At 37.3% G+C, this 27,885-nt stretch overlaps 1 protein-coding gene across 2 annotated transcripts; it reads left to right on the top strand.

Annotated features, from left to right (window-relative positions):
• Positions 1-840: 840 nt before the first annotated feature.
• Positions 841-27,246, top strand: LOC113080413 (homer protein homolog 1-like). Of its 2 annotated transcripts, XM_026252597.1 has the most exons (9): positions 841-1,215; positions 9,384-9,540; positions 17,416-17,547; positions 19,212-19,304; positions 19,729-19,886; positions 25,206-25,362; positions 25,649-25,759; positions 25,850-25,930; positions 26,049-27,246. In XM_026252597.1, the coding sequence occupies exons 1-9, from the start codon at positions 1,211-1,213 to the stop codon at positions 26,235-26,237; spliced, it is 1,083 nt and encodes a 360-aa protein (XP_026108382.1). In that variant the 5' UTR covers positions 841-1,210; the 3' UTR covers positions 26,238-27,246. The 2 variants fall into 2 exon arrangements, with proteins under 2 accessions (XP_026108382.1, XP_026108375.1); XM_026252590.1 differs by lacking the exon at positions 841-1,215 and having other exon boundaries at positions 9,108-9,540.
• The last annotated feature ends 639 nt before the right edge of the window (positions 27,247-27,885 follow it).

Below are 27,885 nucleotides of genomic sequence, written 5' to 3'. Positions count from 1 at the left end.
CGTAAAAAATGTAAATTGAGGATTTGCCGAAAAGCGATACAACATCACAACAGTTTACTAGCTTCCAGAAGAATAACTGTTAACGACCAAAAAAAAAAAAAAACTGTAATATTTGCTTTCGATTGTTCTATGTAACATCTGAAAAAAAAAAAACTGAATTCACAGGTGGAGCTGGCAGGTTTGGTAGAAGAGTTTAAGTGTGTGTAAAAATATTAAAACACCATAATATTAATATCCTCTGTTTCCGGGATATTGCGGTTGTTGCGCACGCTCACCTCTGACTTTAAAATAAAAGTCCCGGGGGGATGAAATTATTGACATGGGATGGTAGAAACATATTTATATGTAAGGGGGAAAATGAATATAACTGTTTCGCCTTGGAGTCAATCTGTAGGCAAACACGGAAGGCCTGTAATTTGTTTCTTTTTCTTAATTCCTATGGACTGAGTAAAAATGAGCATGTTGGTAAACATTACTTGAAGATACTTGTCCGTAATATTTTTCAAATTATGAGTAAAAATTAAATGAAATAAAAACCGATTTAAAAAAAATTAAATGCTAATTAAAATAGTAATTACCCTTATTACAGTTGGAGTAAACCATTTTTTATATGTCAGAAACGAAAGGATAACTCTTAATTTCTCATACGATATTTTCATAATTTTAACTAGACAGAAGTCATTTTCAGAAAATTATGACAATGACAGGCTAATTATCGTTATTTGTTACGAATATGAGTAATAATGATGATCGTCTTATCCTTTGAGCGTGCTAGGGGGCGTTGTTGTGGGATATTGTGTGGTATTTATTATGACCATAGATTGACAGTAGTACAGTAGATTCATCTTTAGAGCCACACGCCCACCGAGAGGGAGGCAGCGGCTCTTGATTCACTCCTGCGCTATCGTTACCTCGCGCTCTTCAAAATTACCATAAAGGTGCTTACGAATCGCGGAGATGCGAGGTGAGCCCATCGTGTGCCAAACTAGCTGAAATTGGCCAGTATTAGTGGGCAATTCGCCGTGGGATCCATTCAGTGCATCTGACAGCAGACAGCCTACATACAGCGCGCGTGATGAGAGCCGCGGAATGCCGCTGCTCATAATGTGACTGAGCGCGCGCACCGCATCCACAACCGACACATTCAGCTGGAAGAAGAAGCTCGGTAATCAACAAATCGCATCTCGTCTCAGGAGGGAAAAATAGCGACATGGGGTAAGGTGCTTGTAAATAGTGAAACGTATTATAGAAATTGGCAGCTCAGAGCATGATTGTTTTATCACCGGTGTTATGTAGACAGGGCAGAATGTAAGAGCAGCTATTCATGTTCATGAACGCCTTTAGTGTCCATTATAGTCTGCATAGGAATGTATGAATTTGAAAATGAATTTGTATAACATATAATTATGGAATGAATATAATTATGTGCATTTTGTATTAAAATATCATACATACCCACACACACTAAAATGTTAAGCATATATGTATATGATAGTGGCAGCCATTTTTTGACCACTGAGATTAGTCTGTTGGTCAGCTGTGTATGAACTATGATATTGTTTTTTTTTTTTTTTTTTTTTTTTTTGTGAATGATAACAAGCTTGGACTCTGAATGAGAATGAACATTAGCTAATTTCATATAGTGATGTGCTGCAGTGCCAAAGGCCTTTAATCTCGTCATTCTTACATAATCTACATTTCAGCAGAGCATCGCTGAATGGCTCAGCCTGATCAATGTAATTTTGGAGCTGATATTGGTGATGGCATCTGATATATCCGTACATGAACATTTCAAAGCTGGGCTGGAGGCTGACCTAAAATATAGATTTTAAATAAAGGTGACCATATACATGGCTATTTAAACTTGGGTGCTTAAAGGGTTTTTCTGCTTTCTATTTGTCTCGGTCTGAATGACCTAAAATCTTTTCATTGCCCGTATGAAGTTATTTAAAAATTAGACTCTTAAAGATTTTCCCAGGGTAGTCTTTGATCAGTGTCTGTAAGTTTTAATTTGAAATGTTTTATCACATAATTGATTGATTCCTTGTGGTGGAAAAGCATATTATTTAATTAAAGATTAAAAAAAAAAATCTTTAATTGCTTTAAAGCAAGTCTTCTTCATTCTTAATTAAATTATCACCATTGAAAGATTCAAGGGCTGTTCAGGGAGTCTATTACTCTGGAGAAAAATATTCCCACTTCCTATTCAATTCAGCAGCACAATTCAATTTACTACATGCTGTAAAGTGTTTGACTGTTATGTAGTATGCTTGCTAACATTACTGAACATCTGTTATTAGGGCAGGAGTGGGGGTAATAGAGTGTGGTCTTTTAACAGTAACTTGAAGACAGACCTACTGTGAGCTATGAGGTTGTTAATCGATGGTATATGCCTTTGTTGAAGCCATCTGTTTGCATTATTTCAACATAATTTTATTTAAAAGTGGAATTCATGGTGAAATACGTCATCACCCATAATGCGTACAGAATATTTCACCAATCAGAGAGTCAACAAATCACACCAAAAGAGCATGGATCTCACTGACTTCACTGATCTCTCGATGTAGTCGAGTCGGTCTCCCCAAGCTCTTAAAACACAAAAGGTGTTCTATGTAAGTTTTTGACTCTACAAAAGCATAAAAATACCATTATATATATACACACACACACACACACACATGCATATTTTGCAATAAACGTAAAAAAAATATATTGTTTATAGATATAATCAACAACTTATTAAAATTAAATAGATTTTAGTTTGTAGTTCTTTCCCTCAAAACCATTCCACCGAGCACCTTTGTGCCTTTGTATTTTTGTCTGATGAAAATTTTGCGTCACATTAAAAATTGTAATTTTGTGATTTGGTGACATTATTTGGCCAGAAAGACAGATGTTCAGTAAGGAGTGGATGAAATAGACTGCTAGCTCTGGATGGTGGTGGGTTGAAGGTGGGTAGTGAGAAATCATCTCACTTTTGTGCTGATGTTAATATAAAGCTGGGCTATGTTTGATTCCTTATATAATTGACTATCACTTACATTTAACATTGTACAGTCTTAGCTTTGAAATACTTTTGACTCTTGAATTCAATGGATTGTATGATCACTGTGTTCAAACTAAGCAAAGAATTATTTAGTTGCTTGTAACTACATTAAGTGATCCACATTTTCTAAGATTGCTCTAAGGGTTTGTGCTTTCAGAAACATTCATAATGAAATTGAGCGTTCATTTTCCTTTTATAAATCCAGGTTGTTCTACCATCCTATTTTTTCTGTGTGGGTGGTTGGCATTTAACCATGAATTGATGAAACATGAAATGCAAAAATCTTACCAAGCAAGATGTGAAAATCCTGTCGCTTATACTGTTGGCTACTATAAAAATACAACATTTTAACATCATTTTTGCTAATAACTGAATACGTTATGTGTGACAGATTATATACTGGTCAAGAACAGTATATACAAATTATTATTCACTTCAGTCATAAAAAAATAAAGCATTAATTAATGCACATCAATCACAGAATATTATTACAATTGTAAGCATTTTTATTGTACTTTAATAAATATATATTTGATTATTATTTATGAATGATACCAAGTATGTTTGTCACAAAAATATTTATAATAAGAAACTGTTTTATAAAAATTGGTATCCAAACAAGTTCATAGGCATATTCATTTATAAACATCAACACACATTTTAAGTAATTTTCTCTAATGTGGAGACTATTTACTGTTTTATTGTTTCCTCAAGGATGCCTGTAATTCAATTCCTTTACTTGTCCTCCTTGCACTTGGCATTTGTATATTAACTTCAAAGTTCAAGTCAGAACAGAGTACAATATGCAAAGTATTCATCTCAGCTAATGAGCTGCTTTCACAATATAAACATATTTTATATTATTATGTTTTAATGGTTATGACCCTATGGACAAAAAAGCCCATACACCCATGTATGGTGACTGCAACTGTATTTTAATAGAATTTAAATGTTAATTATGCATTGAGCCTTTGATGCTCTTCAGAGATTTTCCACCTCCATGATGCAGTGAAAGCACTTCTCCATACTCACCCTCCTCAGCTCTCTCTGTCCTCCACCCCAACTATGCTCTCCCTGCTTCTCCTCTTTCGTCTTCCTTTTTCAGATTCCTGCACATCATCCCAGCAGCAGCTGATTAGAAGCACGCTAATGTAATTGAATATGGTGATTAATTATCCTAGGACTATAAGCAACAAACCATCTGTATCTGTGTTTGGGATATTTTCCCCCTTTCTACATTCTATGCTTCCCACTTCTGATCCTATATTTGAATAAGTAGGATGGAATTTATTGGGATTGATTGCGATTCTTTCTGGGATTTGAAGGGTGTAATCTGTGGAATTGGGTCAGAGGAGTGTAGGTTATGGGAATGGTATGGAAAAGCTCCATCTGCTGATGACTGAGTATACAGTAGTCAAGACAGATGAGCTTTGATATTGATCAGAGGCCAGTTGGTTTTAGAGTAGTATGTTGGGGAAGGGCCAGTGAGCATGCTTTATTGTAATGTTACTTCCTACACTCCTAAAAATAATGATTCCAAAAGGGTGGCCGGATTTCTCCCCCCTTAAGAACATTTCAATGAACAGTTCTTAAAATTGTAATAGTATTTTTGTCTTACTGTGAAGAACATTTAAACATCTAAAGATTATTTTTCCACTATACAGAACTCTCTGTGCAGTGGAAAGGTTCAGTGAATGTAAAGGAAGGAACTTTATTTTTAATAGTGCAATGCCCACATTTTAAAATCCAATCAACAACAATTGAATAGATCCAAGGTCATGGTTTTGTTGTGTTCATGTCATCTGTGACCTAGTTTCTCCTCATGTGTCTTGATTGATTTGTTTTATCTGCCCGTTATCAGTTAAGCCCTTAATTATTTTGCCCTCTGGTCTTGTCAGTTTGTGCTAGCATGTACAGTATGTGTTGATTTTGCCCTGTTATTTGGATAATTAAAAGATGTTAAACTCTTCTTCTTCATCTTCTCTGCCTGTTGGATTATTACAAACAATAGTGTGACAGTGTGTTTTTTTCCTTATGGACCAACCTGCCATTCTTCTCCTCCTGCCGGAGCAGGGGGAACAGTACCTTGAGGACCATACGTAGGACTTTTGGACCGTGCTTACCATTTTCATTACCCAGATTAATGTCTGATCACATTTTATTTCACATGGCACTTTAATAATAATTCCACAAAGGCTAGATTGTCCAGGGAAGGTCCTCAGGGGAACCTCGCGGCTTTTGTGGAGTGGGTGCTCATAAGCAGTGATTCACCACTCACCATCTTCGATGCCGACGAGGATCTCACCAGTCCAACTCCCAAACCAGAGTCCAGCCTGCACTTCCACCATCGAGACTATCACTTCAGTATCACTAGAGCCGACTGCAGATGCAGAGCCAGAGCCCACCGTGACCAAAGTGCTAGAGGAGGACACAGCGCAGAGTCTGACCAGGTTTATTTCCTTCATCTCTGCCTAGCCCTGTCAGTCTGCTATGGTTCTAGCCAGCCATTTATTTATTGAATCTTTGCTGGATTTGTCCAGTCCTGAATATTCTGAGTTTTCGCTGGTTACTCTCAGTCATGAATCTATTGAATTATTAGCTGGTTTCATCCAGCCCTGTCCCTGAACCTACTGAATCTCCACATCGGGGATTCCTACCATCAGCTTCGCCTTGGCACGAGGCTCCCCTGTCTCTGCCTCCAGCCACAGGATCCCTGACTCCATCTTGGACCTCTGATCCATCAGCTAACTCACTCATTTCCATCGTGGCCCACCATCCCATGGGCTACACCGGGCTCCCTTGTCCATCCGGCTCCACCTTGGACAGTCATTGACCAAGTCCTGCTTGCTCCATTTTCCATCCATTCATCATCTCCTCTCATCTTTGTTGTCTCTGGTCACTGGTCACCATCCCTTCGCCCACTCTTGTCTTCTAGACTCGTTGTCACGGTTTTGTGGTGTTCATGTCCTCTGTGACCTAGTCGCTCCTCATACAGGTTGTCTTGATTTGATTTGTTTCACCTACTCGCTTTGAATGAGTTTACAGTGTGTAATATAACATATGGTAATGTTTCGCGTGTAAAAAAACACAGTATTTTTCACACAATTCACCTATCTGTATACCGCTGTTTTCACTGTCATAAAAAAGGTCTGATGACTTCCTTGTTCTATAAAGTCCCTCCTTCAGAAATACGTGATGAGTTCTGATTGTACCAGCTGTTCCTGTGTTGTGATTCAACAGCAGCTGAAAACTGCTGGAGATGTACTTATAATCACTGACGAGATGCGCATGAAAATCGCATTCGATTTTTTTGCACAGCTCTAACATCTAGTTAACAAAGCTAAACAGCGTTGCCCTTTGTGTAATAAGTTAAAGAAACTGTTAAGCGCACGCATTAAACTGATTGAGATTGAGGAAGCTATCCTCAGCAGAATGTGCTGCACATAGTTTTACATCTGGATTATAATTTTCGGGAAATGAGTTAAACATAAATTGTAACCATTAATCTCCAAGTACAGTGTCCCTGGGAAGGCCAAACAAAGATGATTGGACTCGGAGATGAAAATAACAGCGTTTCAATGACATGGCGACAAACACAAACGCAGCTCTTCCTCTTCTCCGTTGGAGCACCACGCCCCCTTTTTGTGTATTGATGTGGGCGGAGGTTAAGGCTGGTTCACACGGCAGGATAATTAGGCCGATTTTACCCCCGATTCACCCCTTCCGACAATCTTAGGATGCTCCGATTATCGTAAAATAATCTGATCAAATATTCCTGCCGTGTGTGGTGTGTTTAGACTGCTCTCCTCTGCTCAGAAGAATGTTGGGACTGCTCCGATCTCAAATCGGGGATATCCAACATGTTGGATTTATTTGGCCCGATTTCTTCTCGTGTGTGGTGTCCCCCGAGGACAAACAATCACGCAGCCTGTGGACTGTGGCGTGTAGCCAATCAGAAAGCGAGGTGACGAGGTACCGGGAAACAAAATCAAAACAGCCGGCATATATAATATAACAAATATAACAAATACAAATAAAGTCGATGGGCATAACTACATCCACAACTACAGTCCACCAGAGTACATGGAAACGAATATATGAACGTTTATTTCAACGGTTATTAATCTGTGTAGTACTTAACAACATTTCTATGAGATAAAACAACAACTTATCTCCATATTATGATATAGCAAGTATAGTCCATGCTCGTGTTGTCTCCACTTCTTTGACCATCGCCTTTTCTTGTTTTTCTTATGTTTTTTTCCGTTAAAAACAAAGCACAAACTATGGCCACTGCATCCTCTTCGTCCGCCATGATTGTTTACTCTAAAGTCACGTTTGATCTCGAGGGATTTTGCGAGATTTCCCGTCTGACCTGGGAATGCTCGGGAGCTCAAATCGGTTTCGTGTGTGATGTGTTGATATTGCTGTGTGGCTGCACACCACTGTTAGACCCGTTATTTTTTATCGCCGTGTGTGGGGTCTCTCAGGTTTGGAAAATCGGCCGACAATTTTAAAACATTACAATTTTAACAACAACATTACACACTAACTAAAGTTTAAAACATGGGATCATGAAGAACGGGACCTTTAAGAGTGGTTATGCCCATCTTTTACTTCTACGAGGCTTCTGGTGTCATCCACTTTTTGTTATTTTAGAAACACAAAAAAATGCTTGATGTTGCAAACTGGTATTTGTTATCATATTATTAAATGTAGCATTTGTGGTGCCAATAATTGAGAATTAGATTGCATGTTTTTATTCTAAGTTACTTTTATTCTAAGTGGCTCGGACATACACAAGAAATGGCCTACTTCTGTGTTAAAAAATTAGGTGGAAAAACTTTAAATATGCACGGCATATTGTGTTTATGTATGCAAAACACTTGCAAAGTTGTTTTGTGCTTCGCTACTGAATGAAGTAAACCTGAAATTTTCCAAAATCCCAACTTAAAAATCATCATTAGCTTGCCATAGTAAATCAGAGTATGGCAAGAATACTTTTATTCGCTAATTTATAATATACAGTACTTGCTCAATTTGGAAAATGTTAAATGTTTACCCCGAAGATTTTCTATAGTGTACCTTTAACTGATAATAAATGCTGGAAAAAGAGTTTGTTAATTTGTGATACCGAGTTGAACCTTACTGAGAAGTGTCACAGTTCAGCTTTGGCTGTGAATGGTAATTGCTGATGACATGTATGTATCACTTGGAATGAGGATAAATGTTTAATTGTATTGAGAAGAATGAGAAAAGTTCAGAATGAGACAGCTTATCTGACTGGGAATCCCGTGTTCCTTTGTTCTCTTTCGTGATGATTGCCTATTATTATAGAGAGTAATTATTCCATCCTGCTTGTGGTCCATGTGCTTTTCTGTTTTTTTTCGTTGCCAAAGGGAATGATAATGTTCACCCAAAAAATTGCATTGTGCATGGCCTCCAAGATGACTAATTTCTTAAAGGGATAGTTCACACAAAAATGACAATTCTATTATAATTTACACACCCTCATGTCGTTCCATACCTGTATGAATTTATTTCCTCTGCTGAACACAAAAGAAGATATACTGAGAAATGTCTTGGTGTTTTTAGTTGTTCGTACAATGAAAGTAAATGGAGTGTTGTTTTGGACCCCGCTGACTTTTGTAGGCAAAAATATTTGAAACCTTCTCTAAAATATCATCTTTTGTGTTGCAGAGAAATAAAGTCATACAGGCTTAAACATGAGGGTGAGTAAATGAAAAAATAACTTCCTTTTTTGCATACACTATCTTTGTGTATTGTTGGTGTTGTTAACGCAACCTTGAAATGCAGCATTGGAAAACTTGACTGGGGTGTTTATGAAATCCACTCATGCTCTTAGACTAAAATAAGTCATGCACACCTAGTATTTATGTTACCTTCATCTGTGTTCAATTATTAGAGCTAGGCTGTGTGGGAAAAGAGCACTGATATGCTTTAAGTGTGGTCCAATGTGTGCGAACATACTTCCAACAGCAAAGATGAGGTCAATAGGGTTGGGACTGCACAGATTACTGCGTCCCTGACTATATTTAGTGTCCGTCCCACACGGCCTCAGGCAAACAGCTGGCATTTCCATATCAGCAGGGCGTTGGATGGCCGCCTTGCACTGGTAGCAGGGCACCAATGTGTCTGACTGGTTAGGACAGACCCAGGTTTCCACCTGGGTTCAAACAGTAGTGATCAGCAGCAAGATGGAGGGTAAAGAAATGGTGATCCGGCTACCGGGCCGTTCCTGTGCACCAGGAGGAATTGGAGAGACGACGGTGCTCAGGCACAAAGAGGTTCACCACTTTTTCTTCCTGCCTTTCAGGGAGCAGCCCATCTACAGCACCCGGGCACACGTCTTCCAGATAGACCCCAACACTAAAAAGAACTGGATGCCCACCAGCAAGCATGCGGTCACTGTATCTTACTTCTATGACAGTACCAGGAACGTGTACAGGATCATCAGCTTGGACGGATCTAAGGTAATGTGATGTTTTTATTTTTATTTTTTTTTGTTCATGTTTTTTGGTACTACACTCTTAAAAAGAAAGTTTGTTCTATGAAGAAACTTTATTTTCCATGGAACCTTTCCATTTCACACAAATGTTTATTTTATGGCATCACTAGGTGTGTTTATATGGACACTTTTTGCTTCCATTGGAATGAATTAATTCTGATTGATGAATTTGAACGTAGTGTTTACATGAATGCTAAATAAAGTAATCGGGTTGAAATGCATGTTTATATGTCACAAGCTTCTGATCGGATTTACTCTTTTGACATGTGCACGCTGCGTGAATATACAGACTTTCCCGCTGTTGTCTCATGCAGTTTTAAAAAGCACACGTGATATTTATCTACTTCATTTTCTAATTAGGTAACAACCAGCACATAAATTGTTGTGCAGTGCTTACTTAAAAAAAAGTAGTGAAAGTGCCCCTTCCCACACCCAAAACCAGTCGTTTGTTGATGAGAGTCTTGAACAAGGACACTGGTGGAATTTTGTTACGGATTCTGAGTGAAAGGGGAGTTTTATAATGACGGGATACTTATATATGACACTTTATACAACAGTTGTTCCGCTTACCATACGTCATTACGCTATTTCTACGTCACTTTGCATGCGCAGTAATTTCCAGTTTCAATTTTCAATCCGATCAAGTGTTTACATGTTCTCTCGCACGGATTTACAAAAGGCACAAACCACCCCTTACAATCCGATTGAAATTTTAGTCGGATCTGGCCAATTAAATCCGATTAACCTGTTTACATGTGACTTTTTTATTCTGATTGTGCTTCTATTGCTATTACGATCGGATTAGTAGGGTCCATGTAAACACGGCTACTGTAAACCGCCCTTTTAGAACCTTTATTTTAAAGAGTGTAAAGGACTGCAAAGGACTTGGTGGAGATAAACAGGTTATCTTCTGTCCAGGAATAGCATCTGATAATGCTTTCCAAATTTCAAAAACAGAATGTGAGTTTGATGCATCAGTTAAATTAGGAGGACTCTTTTGTGCTCAAGAGATTGAAATATGCGCAGGACTGATCTGTTAGAGATTGCGATCAAACATATTTCCTTGGATAGAAGTGGATAAATTCACTCTCTCTGTGGAGAGCAGCATGCACTTGAATTGGTCACTGCTGTGCAGGGTTAAACAGTGGATGTAATGGCCAAATAATCCAGGAAACATCAACAGACAGTAGAAGCGACTCTACATCAGCTAGAGTAAGTCCATCCATCTTACTGTAGACTGTTTACTCTAAGGCTTTCATGGTTTTACCCATTTATTTTGATGTAGATTATGTAATTGTCCACACTACTTGGAATTAGACCACTGCAGATCATGTACATCCAGCATTGTTCTGAAATCTCGCTGTTGATGTCAGCCATATGGTTTTGAACACCAAATCACAAACCCTTGGACACAATTAACTTATGAGTCGCAAGCATTGCTCCTGCAGGAGTGGATACACTTCAACTATTGCTTTTAACCATTACACCAAAATCTCACAAATATTGTATGATTTGAAAGCCAATCACATGGAATGTTTCATGTGCAGTCATAACCATATTCCTACGGCAGTTACGAAGCTTCAGCAGAGGAGGATTTAAAATAGCCCACAGTATGTCTGAATGTGCTTGTGAGCTGAGTTGTTCAACCCTCCCCTTAGCTTTTGGTTTCAGAGACAGAAATAACATGTGAACCAGTGCACTTTGCACTGTGACACCTACACAACCAAGCATACACTGTTTATCAGCAGCTGATCCTGTTTGATCCATATTGAGTTTGGGTAGGCCTTAAACATACCATAAGGTCAACAATTGATAGATTTCAGTCATGTGACTGGCTCAAAGACCTCAAGGGCAAAACATCCATAGAACTGCAGCACAAGCCTATCAATTTTCCATCTGTTTCACAGCAGTAAATATTTAGATCACCTCTCAAAAGAATAAAACAAAGGTATGTGAACATGATGCAAGTTTTGGCCATTTGCAATCCATATTAAGCACCCGCGGCAATATTTAAATCATTAAACAGTGCAACAAACCTTCTTAAAACAATTAAAGTGCCTTAATATATTTAAAACAGTAATACTAAAAGATCTAATCCAGTAATCGCAGATGAGATCGGACTATGGACACAATCCACTTAATGGTTGTGTTTTTCTTTTAATGGTTTTCTATGGGAAACCATTTAACATGAAACTTTATTCTTGCATGTAAAAAATATACATAAACAATAAGGTGTTTACTGAATTTCTCCTTTTGATACCTGCGTTTTACTACATTACTACTTAATGAAAACTGCGTGAAAATAACTGGCAGTCAGTGGAGCAAAGCTTCACCCATTTTGCCCGCCAGGTGGGTGCTCCTATGAGTGTGTGACGTCATGTGAAAACTATCATTCATTTTTTTTGTCCAGGTCTATCATTTATTCAAAAATACACTGAAATGCAAGTTAAAGCTGCAGTGACTTGAATGCGCCTCTTCTGTGATGAGCATGTTTTTAATTTCTAAATAAGATTCTGTTTGTTCCATTGCACAATGAATTAAAAAATGTAGAAAGCCTTGATAAACGAATGGCCCACTGCAGACACTATGTGTCACACGGTCAATACGTCTCTGAAAAGAATATTAGATATCATGAAAAATACATTTAAAAGCCTAAGTGAATGTGAAAAGTAATTATTTAATGGTACATGTAATAAGGGTGTGTACACATTTATGTACACAAGGGTACATAAATATGGTAACAATTTAGTATCATCAAAGTACTATGTTTTATCTTTTGATATAATCTCACCCCCATACATTTTTGCAGAGAAATTAGGTAGTGGTATTACAAAATATTGAGATCCACAGTTGCATGCAGAATCTTAATGCCTTTAAATGTTACTGTTCTTTATAAGACTGGGGCAGGGAATGGGGTCAGCGCAGCAGCTGTAATTATAGTCTGATCTTAAGTCAAGTCGGAGCCCTGAAGGGAATATTAGTTAAGGCTCACAGTGGCTGAAGGTATTAGCAGGATGCTACATTGATCGAAGAGCTCATGTTAAGCCTGACATGATATTAAAGTTCTGACAATGTCTGTGTTTTCTCCCTTTACCCCTATGCAGTTTATTCTTCCCTTACTTCTGTATGGCACAGCTGATTGTGGTCCTGTCTCTCTGAATGACAGGGACTTGTCACTAAAGACTTGTCCTTATCTGAACCAATATTGACCTGTAATAGGCAGTAGCACAGCCAGCAGTAAGGTGTCTATCCACTGAGTGCTATTCACATTATCTTAAATAAAACTTCACTTGACAGTTTTTGCTCAAATAAAGTTACAGCAAAACAAAAACAAACCTGGGCTAACTGAAATAAAACAAGTTGATAAAAAGATTGAATCCAGTATTAGGTAATAAAATAGCATATCGACCAATTTAGACAGCAATTTGTAGTAGGCCAGTCATTTTTGAACACCGCAAGAGTAACAAAGTTGTAAAAAAATAAAAATAAAAAATCTTAACAAAGTACAAAAATTATGATTTTTTTTTGGAGAATCTGTTTTACCCTGTGTGAGCAAAGTCGATTTTAGTCCAGTGCGATAGCGTCAACTAGCATTTTCATGAAGAAGGAAATCTTCTCTGGGTCAAAATGACCACAGCATAACATGAGGATATTTTAAAATGGTATCTTACATTTTGTAGATTTTATATACCTTTTGAAAAGAAAATATGTAGAAAAACAGATAAGGTCCTGGCAGACATTATTAAACTGAAAACACTGCAAAGTTTTAAAAATCTATATGGAAAATTCCTCCATATTAACACAGTACGGCATTTTTTTTTTACTTTGAGTATTATAGTAAATAAAACAAAGATTATTCTTTTTACGAGAAAATACTATTTAAATTATATAAAAGAATTACGGAGGTCGTCTGTGATCTGAATCCCGTGCAAATCAGCCATGTCTGTAATTTGTAAAGTAAAAATCCAGAAAACTTGCATTGCTAAACTCTAGACCATGATTGTGACACTTTGCCCTATATTAAACCCTGACAGATTACAAAAGTGGCACGAAACGGACAGCTTCTTCCACCAACAGAGACGTTAGACTTAGCACTGTTCTTTGCTGCTGTCCACCCACTGTACAGCTTTCAGCTGTTCTCATGCAATTACAAGCCTAAAGTGGGTGATTATACAGCAGGCTGCGTGGACTCTCGCCGAGCCGTCTGCATCTGAAAATAAAGACAAATACCAGTTTCATACACAGCATTCTGCTAGCTGAGCAGCGCATATACAAGAGCATGAAAACAGGCTCAAACTGTGAAGTTCCTGAACTGGACTTCCACTCATATCATAAACATGCTTATCACTTCATTAGGTTTACTTCACTTAATGTGTTCACTAAGCACAGCCGACGCTGATGCAGATTATCAAACACTAACATGGATTTGTTAGAAAACCTTTAGTTTAGTTGTTTAGTTGTTCAGTAATTTGATTAGAGAAAATAATGAGTTGCTTGCCCATGTAAAACCTGTTTATATTATACTTGAGGTTTTTTTTTTTTTAGCATGATGCTATGTTTGTTATACTGCAATTCTAGGTGCTATAGTATTTGAAAGCGCTGTTGATTAAATTTTTTAGTTTATGTGATCCAAAAGCTCAGTTTCACCACTGATTATGTGCCTTGAGGGATCCACTTGGATGGAGGTGTCTGCATAGAGCACATCAGTGATTCAGAAGTTTTTCCCCATTCGTTTTCTTCATAGGCAATAAAAAACTGTCCTTAATAAAGAGTTCTGTGTCAGTCATAACAATACCTCAATAGTTTCTATACAATGAAGCATTAAAAAATATGAAGGTACCTAATGTTCTTTCTTTCTTTCTTTCTTACTTTCTTTCTTTTGTAAGGGAATTAATTACTCATCTTATTGTGAATGTTAATTTAAAAACACCACCATTTAAAAGTTTGGGGTCGTTTTTTTTATAATTTTGAAAGAAGCCTCTTATGCTTTCAAAGGCTGCATTTATTTGATCGAAATACAGTAAATATAGTAATATTGTGATTTTTTTTATTCGAGTGATGTCTTCAGTGTCACATAATCCTTCAGAAATCATTCTAATATGCTTATAATTTATTCATGTGATAATTTAATTCCAGTAATCATTGTCATCTCTACGTGGAGGATTGATCAAAATATAATTGTATATATTTTATTTTTTACAGGTAATGATCATTTGAGTATTTGTCTGTAATGATGCTTGTTTCAGAGTACTGAGAACTAAAATTAACTGTGGACATGTGGACTATCACTGAGCTCTGCTGCTGCTGTCATTCCCATTGCTATGGTAACAGCAACTTCATGATTGGTGGATCTCTCTTCAGGATTATGTGTAATTTACCAGATGTATTTATTGCTTAAAATAAGATATGAAATTGAAATCATGCTGGTTTCTGGTTACCACAGGGGCATATACCATCACTTAACAACCTCGGAGCTCATAGCATGTTTGTTTTAAAAGATCTACAGGATGTGCAGCTGAAAATGAATGGGATTTTAAATGACAGAACTCTACTGTGGTGCTCTGTAGGTTAACATTTATCTCTGTAAGTTAACATCTGTGGGATTGATAACTACTGGAAGTATAGAGCTGAGGGAACAGCATTCATCCTTCCAACCTCTCTGAGGGAATGATTGTATAACGTGTCACACAAACACACACACACACACACACACACACACACACACACACACACACACACACAGGAAGCTGTGAAATTACACATTTGCGTGTGTCCATTTGCCCTTGTTCTGGAAGTGTGTGGGAGTATGAGAGCGCTCGAGCCCTTTTATCCATGCAGTCTTCATGGATTGCTGTTGTGCATCCATCTATTCCATGTTACCTATCCTAAAGAAGTACACTGCCAAAAATCTATGAGTGTATGAGGATTCTAGTTAAAACAAGTCAAAATATCTGGAACAGGATAAACACCATGACATGAAGGCTATCGATGTAATTTTGCCTGTTAATACACATTTATGTACAGATGTTTAGATCTTTCTACTGGAAAACTAGTGATGATTAAGAATATGATTTTGCTGGGAAAATGCCTGAATCTCTGTATGCTCAAATTATAATCATGTGAGTTGTTGCACAGAATATGTGCAACATTCACAGTGCATCTCTTTCCTCTCTCTCCTTCTCCTTCGAGTTCTTTCCTCCCGTCTTATTTGCTCTCAGTTTCACACCCACACAAACACATTCTCTGCCAGTGACTGTCATCATTTCATCAATAACATTTCACAGGCTTATAACGCAGGAAATATCTTGAGATGTACTGAAGGCAGTTACGTGTTTGTGAGCCTACATTTCTGAAAACCTCATGACCATCTCATTTAGACATTTTTGAAACATTTTTAAGACTTCTCACTACCAAAGATTTCTGCTGAAATAGCTGTCATTCATGATGATCCACACATCCTCTGCTCTTTCATTCTCAGAGGAAAACAGTTACTTTTACCTTATCAAAAGGTAGCCTGCTATATGTGACATTTAGGAGTAAATAGTTTTTGTACCATGGTAACACACCAGAGACCACTTTATTCTTTTTTTTTCTGAGAATATTTTTAAGTGAAATCTATTTTATTTTATTTTATATATAGTTTGAGCTTATTAATAAAAGCTATCACTTTCAACATTTTTGTGAGAAAATTACTATTTTAATTAATCTTGAAAAATTTTCCCTAAAACTTGTGTAAAAATGTGAAATGATTTCTTTATCAGCAAATGTCGAGGGGGTGGAATATCCAGTGTTTTTTCATTATTGAGAAATACTATTATTTATTAATTTTGAATTAACCTTATTTTTTATATTTACAGGTTTCATTTTAATTTGTGACTCTGCACCACAAAACTTAAAGGGGGGGGTGAAATGCTCGTTTTCACTCAATACCTGTTAATCTTGAGTACCTATAGAGTAGTACTGCATCCTTCATAACTCCAAAAAGTCTTTATTTTTATTATATTTATAAGAGAAAGATAGTCTGTACCGATTTTTCCCTGAAAAACACGAGCGCCTAGAGGCGTGACGTGTGGGCGGAGCTAAAGAATCACGAGCGCCAGTAGGCTTTTGAGTTGAGAGCATGTGGAAGCTGTGACACAGATCCAGAGGCTGAAATTTAACAATTTATAAATCGAGTGAACGCAATAGTAAATCATAGGGGACCCCATAGTAATCATGTGCACGTTTTAATACATTGAGGGAACGAATTATTAAATCGTGCACATGATTTAGTCTTATATTTTTTCCTGCGTGTCATGTGCGGGGCTCCGTAGTTTTGTGGTCCAGGGTCACATTTTAGTTTCATTTTGTTATGTACTTTTGTCATTTTAGTTTTTAAGATTTCTGTTCAGCTTAATTCTTTTTCTTTTCTTTTTAGTTTAAGTAATTTTAGTATTTCAACTTTAAGTTCTTTATATAATATAATATAATATAATATAATATAATATAATATAATATAATATATTTTATACTCTTTAATTTTATTTGATCTTTGTTTCAGTTTTTATTTTAAAATACTAATAACAAACATTTGAAATATCAAAGGCCATATTTGAAGATAAGATAGACTCAGATAACAGATCTGCACAAATATGATGAGACACTAATGGATCAGACTCTTTCACACACTAGTTCTTGCTGTGTTTTGACCCAATATACAGTCAGCCCATGTTATGGACCCTATTCAGGGTATTTTTTGCTCTCTCAAGCTTTCATTTTAAACATGTCATGGCCAGATTGTTCATCGTAGTGTGCGCTTGTGTTTTTAACAGGCTTTTTTTTCTCTTTTTTTTCCCCACAGGCAATAATAAACAGCACTATCACCCCGAACATGAACTTCACAAAGACATCTCACAAGTTTGGGCAGTGGGCAGACAGCCGTGCCAACACAGTGTATGGGCTGGGCTTCTCCTCTGAGCATCATCTGGCCAAGGTGGGAGGAAATCTTTCTCTCCTTCTCTCTCTCTCTCTTTCTCTGGTCCTGCTATCTTTCATTTTCTTCACTGTGTCTCTGGAGGTCTTGTTCTCCCTTTCTTCCGTTCTCTTCCACCCCCTGTGTTTCTGAGCTGGGGAACACCTACACACTGTGCCCTAATGAAGATCTGTACAGTCATCAGTGTGTGGGAGGCTTCTTCTGTGCAGTGCTTTCCTCTCTTTCGCTCCCTCTATCTCTCGCTCCTCTGCATTGTGATGATGCATCGTCAGGAGCTGGGGGTAGAAAACTTCACCACCTCTTCTCGTCTTCCTCCTCTCTCTTTCATTTTCATTCTCTCTCACTCTTACTCTCCTATTTATTTACTTTATAAAAAGTGAATTATTAGCGCCATTATTTATATGTCATTTTGAAAATGTTGTGTTCTTTTACTCACCTTAATAATGTTTCTGATCCTTGTCATTTTATTTTATGGAACACAAAATGTGATTTTTCTAAAAAATATTCGGGTTACTCCTGGTGATGGGTACCGTCCCCCCATAGAAGTAAATAAATACATAAATAATATAACAAGAAAAATAAAACACACCATAAAAGCATCATAAAATAGAACTGAACAAGTTATTTCTACCTAGTTTAACTTAAAAAAAATAAAAAAAAATAAAAAAAAGCTAAATAAAACAACAAACATAATAAAAATAAATGCAAAGCACCATAGCTATCATCATAAAATAGCACTGAACGAGTTATTTCTACTAGGTTTACCTTAATAATAATAATATGTGACTAAATTAAGTCAGGTTAATTCAGTCATATTAAATAAGTGAACTGTCTCTTTAATAACAAATGTTTGAGATACTACAAACCTTCTCTCGCTGAGATATATTAAATTTAGATTTTTTTTTCAGTTTTGGTCATTTAAAAACTTAAGTTAGTTGCCAAGGAAAACGTATTATTATTAATATTTATTTATTTTTATTTAATTTTGATATGTTATTTCAATTTAGCTTCATTTTAAGTTTATATCTGAACTTACTAACTCCAGTATCCAATAACAGATTTGTACAAGTATGAGTCACGGGACAGTAATGGATCACACTCTTTCACACACTATTACTTGCTGGCTGTTGACTGACCCAGTATGTCAATCAGTCTGTTTTCTGTTTTCTTGCTGTAAGCCTTCTCTCTCTGAGCTGTATTCACCCAAGATCTGATGATGTTTAATCATTATTAATGGAACACCATAGACCTGACCCAAAAGTGTACATGAAATCTCCCTGCCGGATATTCAGAGGGAGTAATGCTGCAGTCCTTCTAGTCCCATCTATATTGGGAACTGTGACCATTGCTCCTTTTTTAGCACAGATACTGCATATCCACCCTGAAATAGTTCATCCGTTTTAACACATAAACATGATATCCTTATTTCTGTCTCTACGTACACCTTTAAAAAATCAAGACTTAAAAATCACAAGCATAAACAGCTTTTTATATGCATCAGGCTTTACTTAGCTAGCTTGCCCATCAAGCCTTTCTCGATCGATTAAGCTTCAGCAGGAAGATCGTGCTGCTTGATCAGCTGGACCACCAAACTAGCACTCACCAGTCACTAAAAATCCACTGACTAAATGTGTGTGATGACTAAAACCTGTTTCTCTTCTCAGTTTGCAGAGAAATTTGCAGAGTACAAGGAAGCAGCCAGGATGGCCAAGGAGAAGTCTCTAGAAAAGATGGAGCTGGCAAGTTCACCCTCTCAGGTATGTCCCGTAATATCTGGAGGGTGGTCCTATTGCATATTGTGTTTCCATGGAATGAAGTTTGCTTGAATAATCTCTTATTCAAAACCATTGTTCGAAAACTCTCAAAACTGTCATTCGAGGAGAGAATATACAATAATTGTAAAAATTCTAATCCGTATTAGTTTTTTGCAATCAGTATATTTTCCATTTATGATTAATTCTACTCAGCAGAGTCTAACCAGTATAGCACAATGACGTCTGTAAAGACTGTTCACAACATTTCAGGCTCCGAGGGATGTCCCTCGTCTCTGCGAAAAATGTAGTTTTCCTAAACCCCACCCTTGTAATTAGCATCTTAACGGTTATATGTGTAAAAGAAGAGTATGTATTGAATATGTAAAAGGGTGTAACAATTAACCCAGCGGTTTGTTGTGTTTGACAGGAATCGCCTGCCGACATTCATTCCCCTCTGACTCCACCCGTGACTGCGGACCTCTGCCGAATCAACGGCACTGGCGATGACGTCACTCTGTCTGACGTGTCACCGAATTCTGTGCTCCAATCAGATCTTTCCCCAACCACACCGACCCTTGCACACAGGTAACTGGGGCTTAATGTGAAATCTTTTCAGAATTATGATACAACATGATTTTTAGTTCAATTTGATACAATAATTTTTTTCATTTCTGCTTAAAACATTTGAGTTTTGTAGCTGATGTTAGAGATATCGACTCGAGGTATGGGTTGACGTCAGTCTATATTTGATATTTACCTCTGCTACTCACCCTCAGGCCATCCAATGTGTGGATGAGTTTGTTTCTTCATCAAATTTGGTGCAATTTATCATTACATCACTTCTCTGCAGTGATCCTAAATTCACTTGTAGTGTTTAAATAATTGGTTTTAGATTTTAGTGTTTGATTTTTTGTTAATTTAGACAAAATATTTGTATTTTAATATAGGGTGTTTTGTATGCTAAAATGTATGCATCCTAGTCTACTGAACATTTTACTTCAAATTTTAAGTAAAAGTGGTGTCACAACAATCACAAGTTTATTGCGCTTTTTTATACCACTTTGAATTTATTTACAGTATGAGCATTCAGCTTTTTCAACATTTAGAGTCCCAAGTCTCTAGATGCTTGAAATTAGTTGAGCGATCCTCTGCTGCAGGTTCAAAAATAGCATCCCACCATTTCTTACAGAATCTCAGGTTAATGTTTCACTCTTACCTGCCACTTGAAAAATACTAACTGATCATTGGATGCAAATGCACAGTGAACCAAACCGCATTCAATAACCCACACCGCAGTCCCCTTCCAGACAGCTATATCTTGTGACTTTTTTTTGCCATGCTTTTTAGAAGCATGCATCAATAACTATATATTTTTTCACTGTAATATGTCCAGATAAGTCATAATTATATAATACAGTGGCATGTTTTCAACGAAGAGCAAATGTGACTTCTGAAGATGGAGGCGGCCCCGTCTGTTTGGCTTTGCAAAATGAGTCAGAAATCCCACTGTTAAGTCAACACAACCTTTTTGTTAACAATGTGACCTTAAACAGGTTTGTGTCTCGTCCACGTGAATTCATATTTTTGTGAACAAATTCATATGGCCTTTTTTTGTCTTGTTTTTTTTTTTTTCAGGCACGTGCTAAACACTTGCCAAGTGTGCTCCTACTGATAGCAGCATTTCACAGCTGTTTGACATGACTGCAATGTTTTCACTGAATACAGTCTTATGCAACAATGACTGTAGATGGATGTGTGTACTTATGTCAGCAGAACTCTTGTGATGTTGTGTTTTGAATTCTTTTGTAGAGAAACTGTTTTCTGATCTTTCCTGCAACTGTTTTTTAAGGAGAGTCTTTCCATCCTTTGTGACATTGTTTTATGGTCTTTTTTGTATGAAGTTGTGTTTGTAAACCTGAGAAAACATTTAATACATTAAATGCCATTCCACTTCAATTTCTCAGTTTGCTGAAGTTTTCCAACTTGTATTTTTTTTAACAATGAATTTACTGTAAAACTGGTTGACGTTTGTAAGTGATCTTGATGAAGCAAATTGATCTTTCAGTTTAGCTAAGACTGATTCATACCACTGTGATATTATATTAAAATAAGCAATTAGTTCATCAGTGAGAGTGAGTTTGAGGTAATTAATACTATTCATTCCCTCAAATATGACCCGACTTCAAAAATACTGCTTCTGTGGCTTGATGAATATGTAAATGTATATATGGGTCATAGATTAGCCATTAGAGTGTATCTGTTATGCTTTGGCTTTTATTACACGGTGATTGATTAGAAGGCATTTCTTCAAACAGTAATTCTCTCACCCATAGTCTTGTGCGGTACATTAAAGTGAGTGTTTGAGGGGCTGGTTTTGCAGTTTCCACAGTGTAGTGAATCGCATTTACAGTGAGGCTTAATATGAGACGTACACCAAAATGTGTGGCACGCCAGTCAGTATAGTCTTAAAACTTCATTAAGGACTGCTCTTTATGTGGCATATGGAAAACAGTCCATTTTATTGGTGATCTAAAATGTATACATTTAACAGAGAGGCACCGCGAGTCCTTTGAAATGATATGCATGTTGATAACTGGGCTGCTGGAGCTCTGAATAGAGGACCGGTCAGATGGAGATTGTTTATTGATTCACATTCAGCAGCTTTGAAGGACAGTCACACTGACATTATGCTGTTCTTTGTAGTTTTGTAGAGCTGACAGCCATATGCTCCTGTGCACCTGCTTGTATACAATGGCCCTTGAAAATAATGTCACTTGGATTGATAATTCATATCAGTTTATAAATGAAATGAGAGGCTTGAAAGACTTGAATTCAAATTAGAATAATTTATTACATGAAAACAATGTATTCATCATAAACGTAAACAATTTAAGACTGAGAATGACAATCCATGGTGATTATGGTTGTTGACTAAACTATTAATTACATAGTAGAGTCCATAAGATCACACTCAACCAATTATTATGTTTTTGTGAAATTTCCCCTCAAGACTAGAGTGTCTTCTTAATTTTTTTTGCCTCAAAAATTCTAACTGTTAAATCTAGAAGTCTATATTTAATTCTTGATTAAACAATAAAGACAGAACAAACATTTAAACAGGCTATAATATACAACATTCATTGACTTACCAGGCTGAAGTCCCTGTTTCTCTTAGCTTGAAGCTGAAAGACTTCGCTCTCATCTTCTCTCCTCTCTTTCTCCTGCAGACGAACATTCATTCTCCTTGTGTGCGGTGCTTTATAGCCATGTGTGTCTCCAGCCTGTTGTGTCACAGCTTCAGTAGGAGTCGGAGCATGTGGGTTGAGGTGTTGTCTGTCAGAGCGGGGGTCTGGGGAGGGGGCGATCACGTCCTCCGCAGCAGAGGTGCTAGCACTGGGGGAGATGAAAGGGGAATTGGCATCGCTCCATAGTGTAGGCGACAGTGCTGAGGACTCTGTGTTGGTTCTCTACACGTGTCTTGAGCACTGGTTGCGTGGTAAAGCTGCGGTGGAGTGTGTGGCGGGAGGCTGAGGAGTGGGATGTGTGATAAGATGATAGGAGGATGACAGCGGATGGGATTCCTCATAGTGTTTTGGAGACTGATTATGTGTTCGCTGGCCCTGTGACAGCATCACTGTTTCAGCATTTGATTTTTTTTTTTTTTTTAAGTCAGTGCATGAGGATCAGAACACGTTGTAAATTTATGCTTGATTTTGTTTGTCACGTCACGAAGAACACAGATGGGCTGATGACAGATGATCATTGCATAACCAAAGAATTAGCTTCTTTCTTTGACACTTTCTGTCTCTTTATAATCATCAGGTGACGTTCTGCTTTGATCTATTTCAGCCTGTCACATTCCATCAGTCTTTTTAGTGTAATATCTATGCAAATGACATGGCATTTGGATCACAGAGTTTGCAATAATCCTTGGTAATTGCTCTTGAACTGCGTCCAAGTCTTGGTAAAATATAGAAAGGTCAAATAAAAAAAACTCTCGTACCCGAATCCAGCTTTATTTACAGTCATGGTTAAACTGCCATCCACTTCAGCACACAGTCCTCATTATGGTCTACAGTTTTAAACCGGGAAGCTTGTGACTGTTCCATAGACTGCCAAGTAACATACATCCTCAAGGTCCAGAAATGTGTGAAAAGCCTTCTCAGAATAGTCCTTCTGCCATCATTGGTTCACCTGAAATGTTATGAAGCGACGAAAATATTTTTTGTATACAAAGAAAACAAAAATAACAACTTTATTCAGCAATTTGCCTCCTTTGTGTCTCTCCACATCACCATAATGCTATTTTGGAGTACATCTGCAGAATGCCGGCAGCTTATGCTCTTCTGTGTCAGCCGTGACGCACAGATAAGTTTTCTACATATTTATGCTTTGATTTGAATGAAAACAGCACATCCATGCAGCGCAGCTGAGACAGAAGAGCACATGCTGCTTGAATCCAGCGGATTTAGTGTTAAAATGGCCCTACGGTGATGCAGAGAGACACAGAGAAGACAAATTGTTGAATAAAGTCATTATTTTTGTTTTCTTCGCGTACAAAACATATTCTCGTCGCTTCATAATTACGGCTGAACCACTGATGGCAGATGGATTATTCTAAAAATGTCTTTCACACTTTTCTGGACCTTGACAGTGCAGTTTACTTCGCAGTCTATGGGACAGTCACATTTTTGGTTAGAGTAACCCTTTAAGATGTATGAAATTACTGTTTAATTTTGCTCTTTAAAAACTGGTCAGATATAATCAAATGAAACAGTTATTTCATTCTATTGACAGCCCTAGATTGTTTTAATGTTATATTAGTCTATAACTCAACTTAATACAATATTTTAATCATTTGTGTTGTACTTTGTACTTGTACTGTGACAATATAAAAGCCAACTGTTCAGTTTTAGAAAACTTGATATTTTGACAAAACCAAACCTCTCCAATCCGGCTTTGTTGGTACCGTGATGGTGATCATCAACTTTCTTTGTCACCTCAGGCTTTGATCTTGAGTTTATGGAGCGCGTGCACATGAATGTGTGACATCACTGGCGAACAGCCAATCACGAGCCTTGCAACACAAAGCAAGTTTGATTTACTTCTCGCGAGAGACCCAGCGAGATTCAAAACTAAAGGTTGAAGGTTTTGCTAAAGGTTAAGAGATCGAAGAATATAACAAATTGTATTTTATTTATGACAAATAAAATAAATTATCTTACTCTATCAGTGCAGTGACAACTGAAACTTGTTAAGTTAGTTTATACATTTGAAAATATATAGTGATAGAGACTCAAACATGTAAGGTCAGATTTTTTTTTTTTTTTTTAATAGTGTAATACTACAGTTTATGTATATTACATGATCTGTATACATTAATATTTAATTTAAATAAACGATTTATAACAACTGTTAAACTAAAATTGCTTGTGTGTAATAGATAAATAATACTAATCTTATGAATCATAATAATTATATAAATCATAAAATGACTCAGTAATCATCTTTAATGCCAGAGTTCTTTTTTTTTACGTTAGTGACCTTTAATTTGGAGCAAGATAAACTGGGGGAGTGACTTTCTGTGAAACATGTGTCACTTCTCTCATTGGTCCACCATCAGTTTGAAATCTCTAACCCAGAACATAACCTGCCCCGGTGCAAGTTATCCTTGGAGAGTAAGTTACTATGGCAATGAATGATGCTAAAAGCCAAGCCACTTACATGGTACCTAAAACCCAGGATTGGTGCAAACTAACCTGAAACTTACCGGGCCAGCCAGCTAACCCAGCTTCATGGTACAGGCCTCTGGTCTCTTGATTGTATCCCAAGTCTCAGGACATTAACAATCAAGGATATAAATCATTCAAGTTTGTTTGTAATGTATTTGTTGTTGTTCTACAGCCCGGCAACCAACAAACACTGGGAAGCAGAGCTCGCAGCACTAAAGAGCAACAATGCCAAGCTCACAGCTGCTCTGCTGGAGTCCACGGCCAACGTCAAACAATGGAAACAGCAACTAGCAGCTTATCAGGAGGAGGCTGAAAGGCTACACAGTCGGGTGAGGGTTGACTTTTGACTCCATATCATGAACATATTATCTGCTGGTAAATTCCTTCATGGGTTTATGACAAGGTTGATGAAGTGTTCACACTGACAGTGATTTAATTTAGTGTCTGTATTTCCATTGGTCATTACTGCTGCAGCCGTTTACATAAAGTTCACAAAAACAAGGCTGAACTGTCATAGGAAAAATACACTTCTCACTCTCAACGTTAAAGTTTAGATCTTTGTAACCATTTTTGACAAGCAACGTTTATTTTAATTATTTTTTTCCCTGTCTGCAGGTTTCAGAATTAGAAAGCCAGAGTAGTCAAACCAATGTGATCAAATCCCAGAAAACGGAGCTGAACCAAACAATAGAGGAGCTCGAGTGCACATTAAAGGCAAAAGAAGAGGTACCTGTTGTTATTATGTATGGTCGTAATATAATGTATTCTTTCATTCTAAGTTTCTTTCTTTTCATCTTTCCTGTGCGTTCTTCATAGGAAATGGTGCGTTTGAGAGACGAAGTAGAAAATGCAAAGCATCTTCAAACTCAGAAGGATGAACTCACCCAAAAGTTAGAGGTATGGACTGTACTAAAAATATATTAATAAATATATATTTAAATTGAAATAATATTTCACTAAATGAATGCAGCCTTGGTAAGCATAAACGATTTCAGAGACATGGTGTGTGTTACAGGAGACAAACTTGCGGAATAAGGAGCTTGAGGAACAGTTGGCTGATCTGGAGCAACGTCTGGAGTCCAGTCAAGTGGACCAGGAGAGCCTTCGCAAGAACCTCAAAACCCTGCTGGAGATTCTGGATGGAAAGATCTTCGAGCTGACAGAGCTGAGAGACAACCTAGCTAAGCTCATAGAGGACAGCTAGACTTCCTCCACCTCTCGCATCAGAACTTTCCTCTTTTACGAAATACACAGCGTCCGATTCAGGCCTAGAGAGTCTGATGTACTTTCAACTGTAGGACTCTCTTTCACTCACTTACACAAAATGATTAACCTTTGTTTGCACTTGATTTTGTATTTTTGAGGTGGGTTCATTCTTTTCAGTGACACTGCTACCTGCCGAATTTTATTGTCAACTACACACCTGTACTTTTATCGATGTTTCCTTGAATTTTCCCCTGAAATAAGCGGCCTGCAAAGAACATGGCTGCATATAGGCTCCTACTTTTTAAAGGTGCTGGTTTCCTGTGCCTGGCTGTTGGCGTTAATGGACGTTTCTTATGCTGCTGAGGACACTACATGAATTACACTGACTGGACCTTCAGTCGTATTTTAAGACTGGAGGTTCAGAGCCATATGTTGTAGCCAAATCTTATTGGCTTGCCTCTTCCCCTTCATGGAAACTGCCTCAAAGTTCAATCAGTCAAAGTTTCAGGATACTCAACCATTGACCTAAAAAGCTCTTTTGACATTTAGCAGACTTTGAGATGTAGATGTGGCGTATGCTTTAGGCCTGTAATATACACTGAGCAATATTAGTGTGAGCGTCTGTATGCCAGATTAGTGCAAGCCACCTCAATGCATCCGTCAGGTACTCAAACAGTCGATGAACAGGATCCATGTTATAGGTAAACTGGATTTCTCCAATGACCAGTGTAATGCTTTTGGATCGTATTGGCCTTATAATAACCCGTATCTATACATTTTTCAGGATTTTCTTGAAGACTAAGATCTTCCTTTGTTTGTTGACTTACCAAATACAATTATGTACTCGATTCCTTACGATTTTCAATAACAATATTAGTGTAATATTTAAAAAGTCCATCCTGCTGATGGGTATAATGATACATAGATCGCTGTCAGTATGATTGTATTTATATGTGGGAAAACTCTGTTTTAAATTTCCCAATGTTAATAAAGACTATTTAAAGATATCTTGGCACATTGTTCTTTAGAAACGGAGAGAGAGAATGACAGCGTGACTCATTGAGGTTTCTATGAGAGAAAATTCGATTTTCTCCTCTTTGAGCGATTTGCATTAAGACAGGGCTGTTCTTTAAATTCAAAGAGACAAAATTTGGGCTCAAACAGTAAGCTATATGCAGCAGAGGATCCACAGTGGGCCTTACATTGTCATAGGCCCCATGAGAATATTCCTAGGTTTTCTCTTCTCCAACGCTTGTAAAGTATCAGTATACTTTTCTCTAACGCTTGTAAAGTATAAAGTATCAGAGGAACAGAAGAAAAGGAGAGGAAGTAAAAAAAAAAACACTTAATCTAGTAGCTGTTTTGATTCTAAGGCCCACAGTCCACAGCAATATTTTAGGCCCCATTATTTTTTTCAAATATATATATATAAGAATATAAGAAGCCATTTAATTGCCATTATCTTCTAGACTGTCCACAAAGCGTACAGAATATCAGTAAGGGGTACAGTTAACACAGCTGAGTGGTGCAAGTACCCTAAACAACCACATTACAAGTGAGTCTTCAGTTGCTTTAGAGACACCTTGTGGTTAGAAGCAGTACTACAACACAATTAATGTCGTTGAGCTTTGTGCTTGTGCCCCAGG

This window comes from Carassius auratus, chromosome 5 (assembly GCF_003368295.1).
Source record: "Carassius auratus strain Wakin chromosome 5, ASM336829v1, whole genome shotgun sequence".
NCBI classification, from domain to species: Eukaryota; Metazoa; Chordata; class Actinopteri; order Cypriniformes; family Cyprinidae; genus Carassius; species Carassius auratus.
The sequence above is the reverse complement of the archived record's forward strand: the minus strand, read 5'-3'. Positions and strand labels throughout refer to the sequence as shown.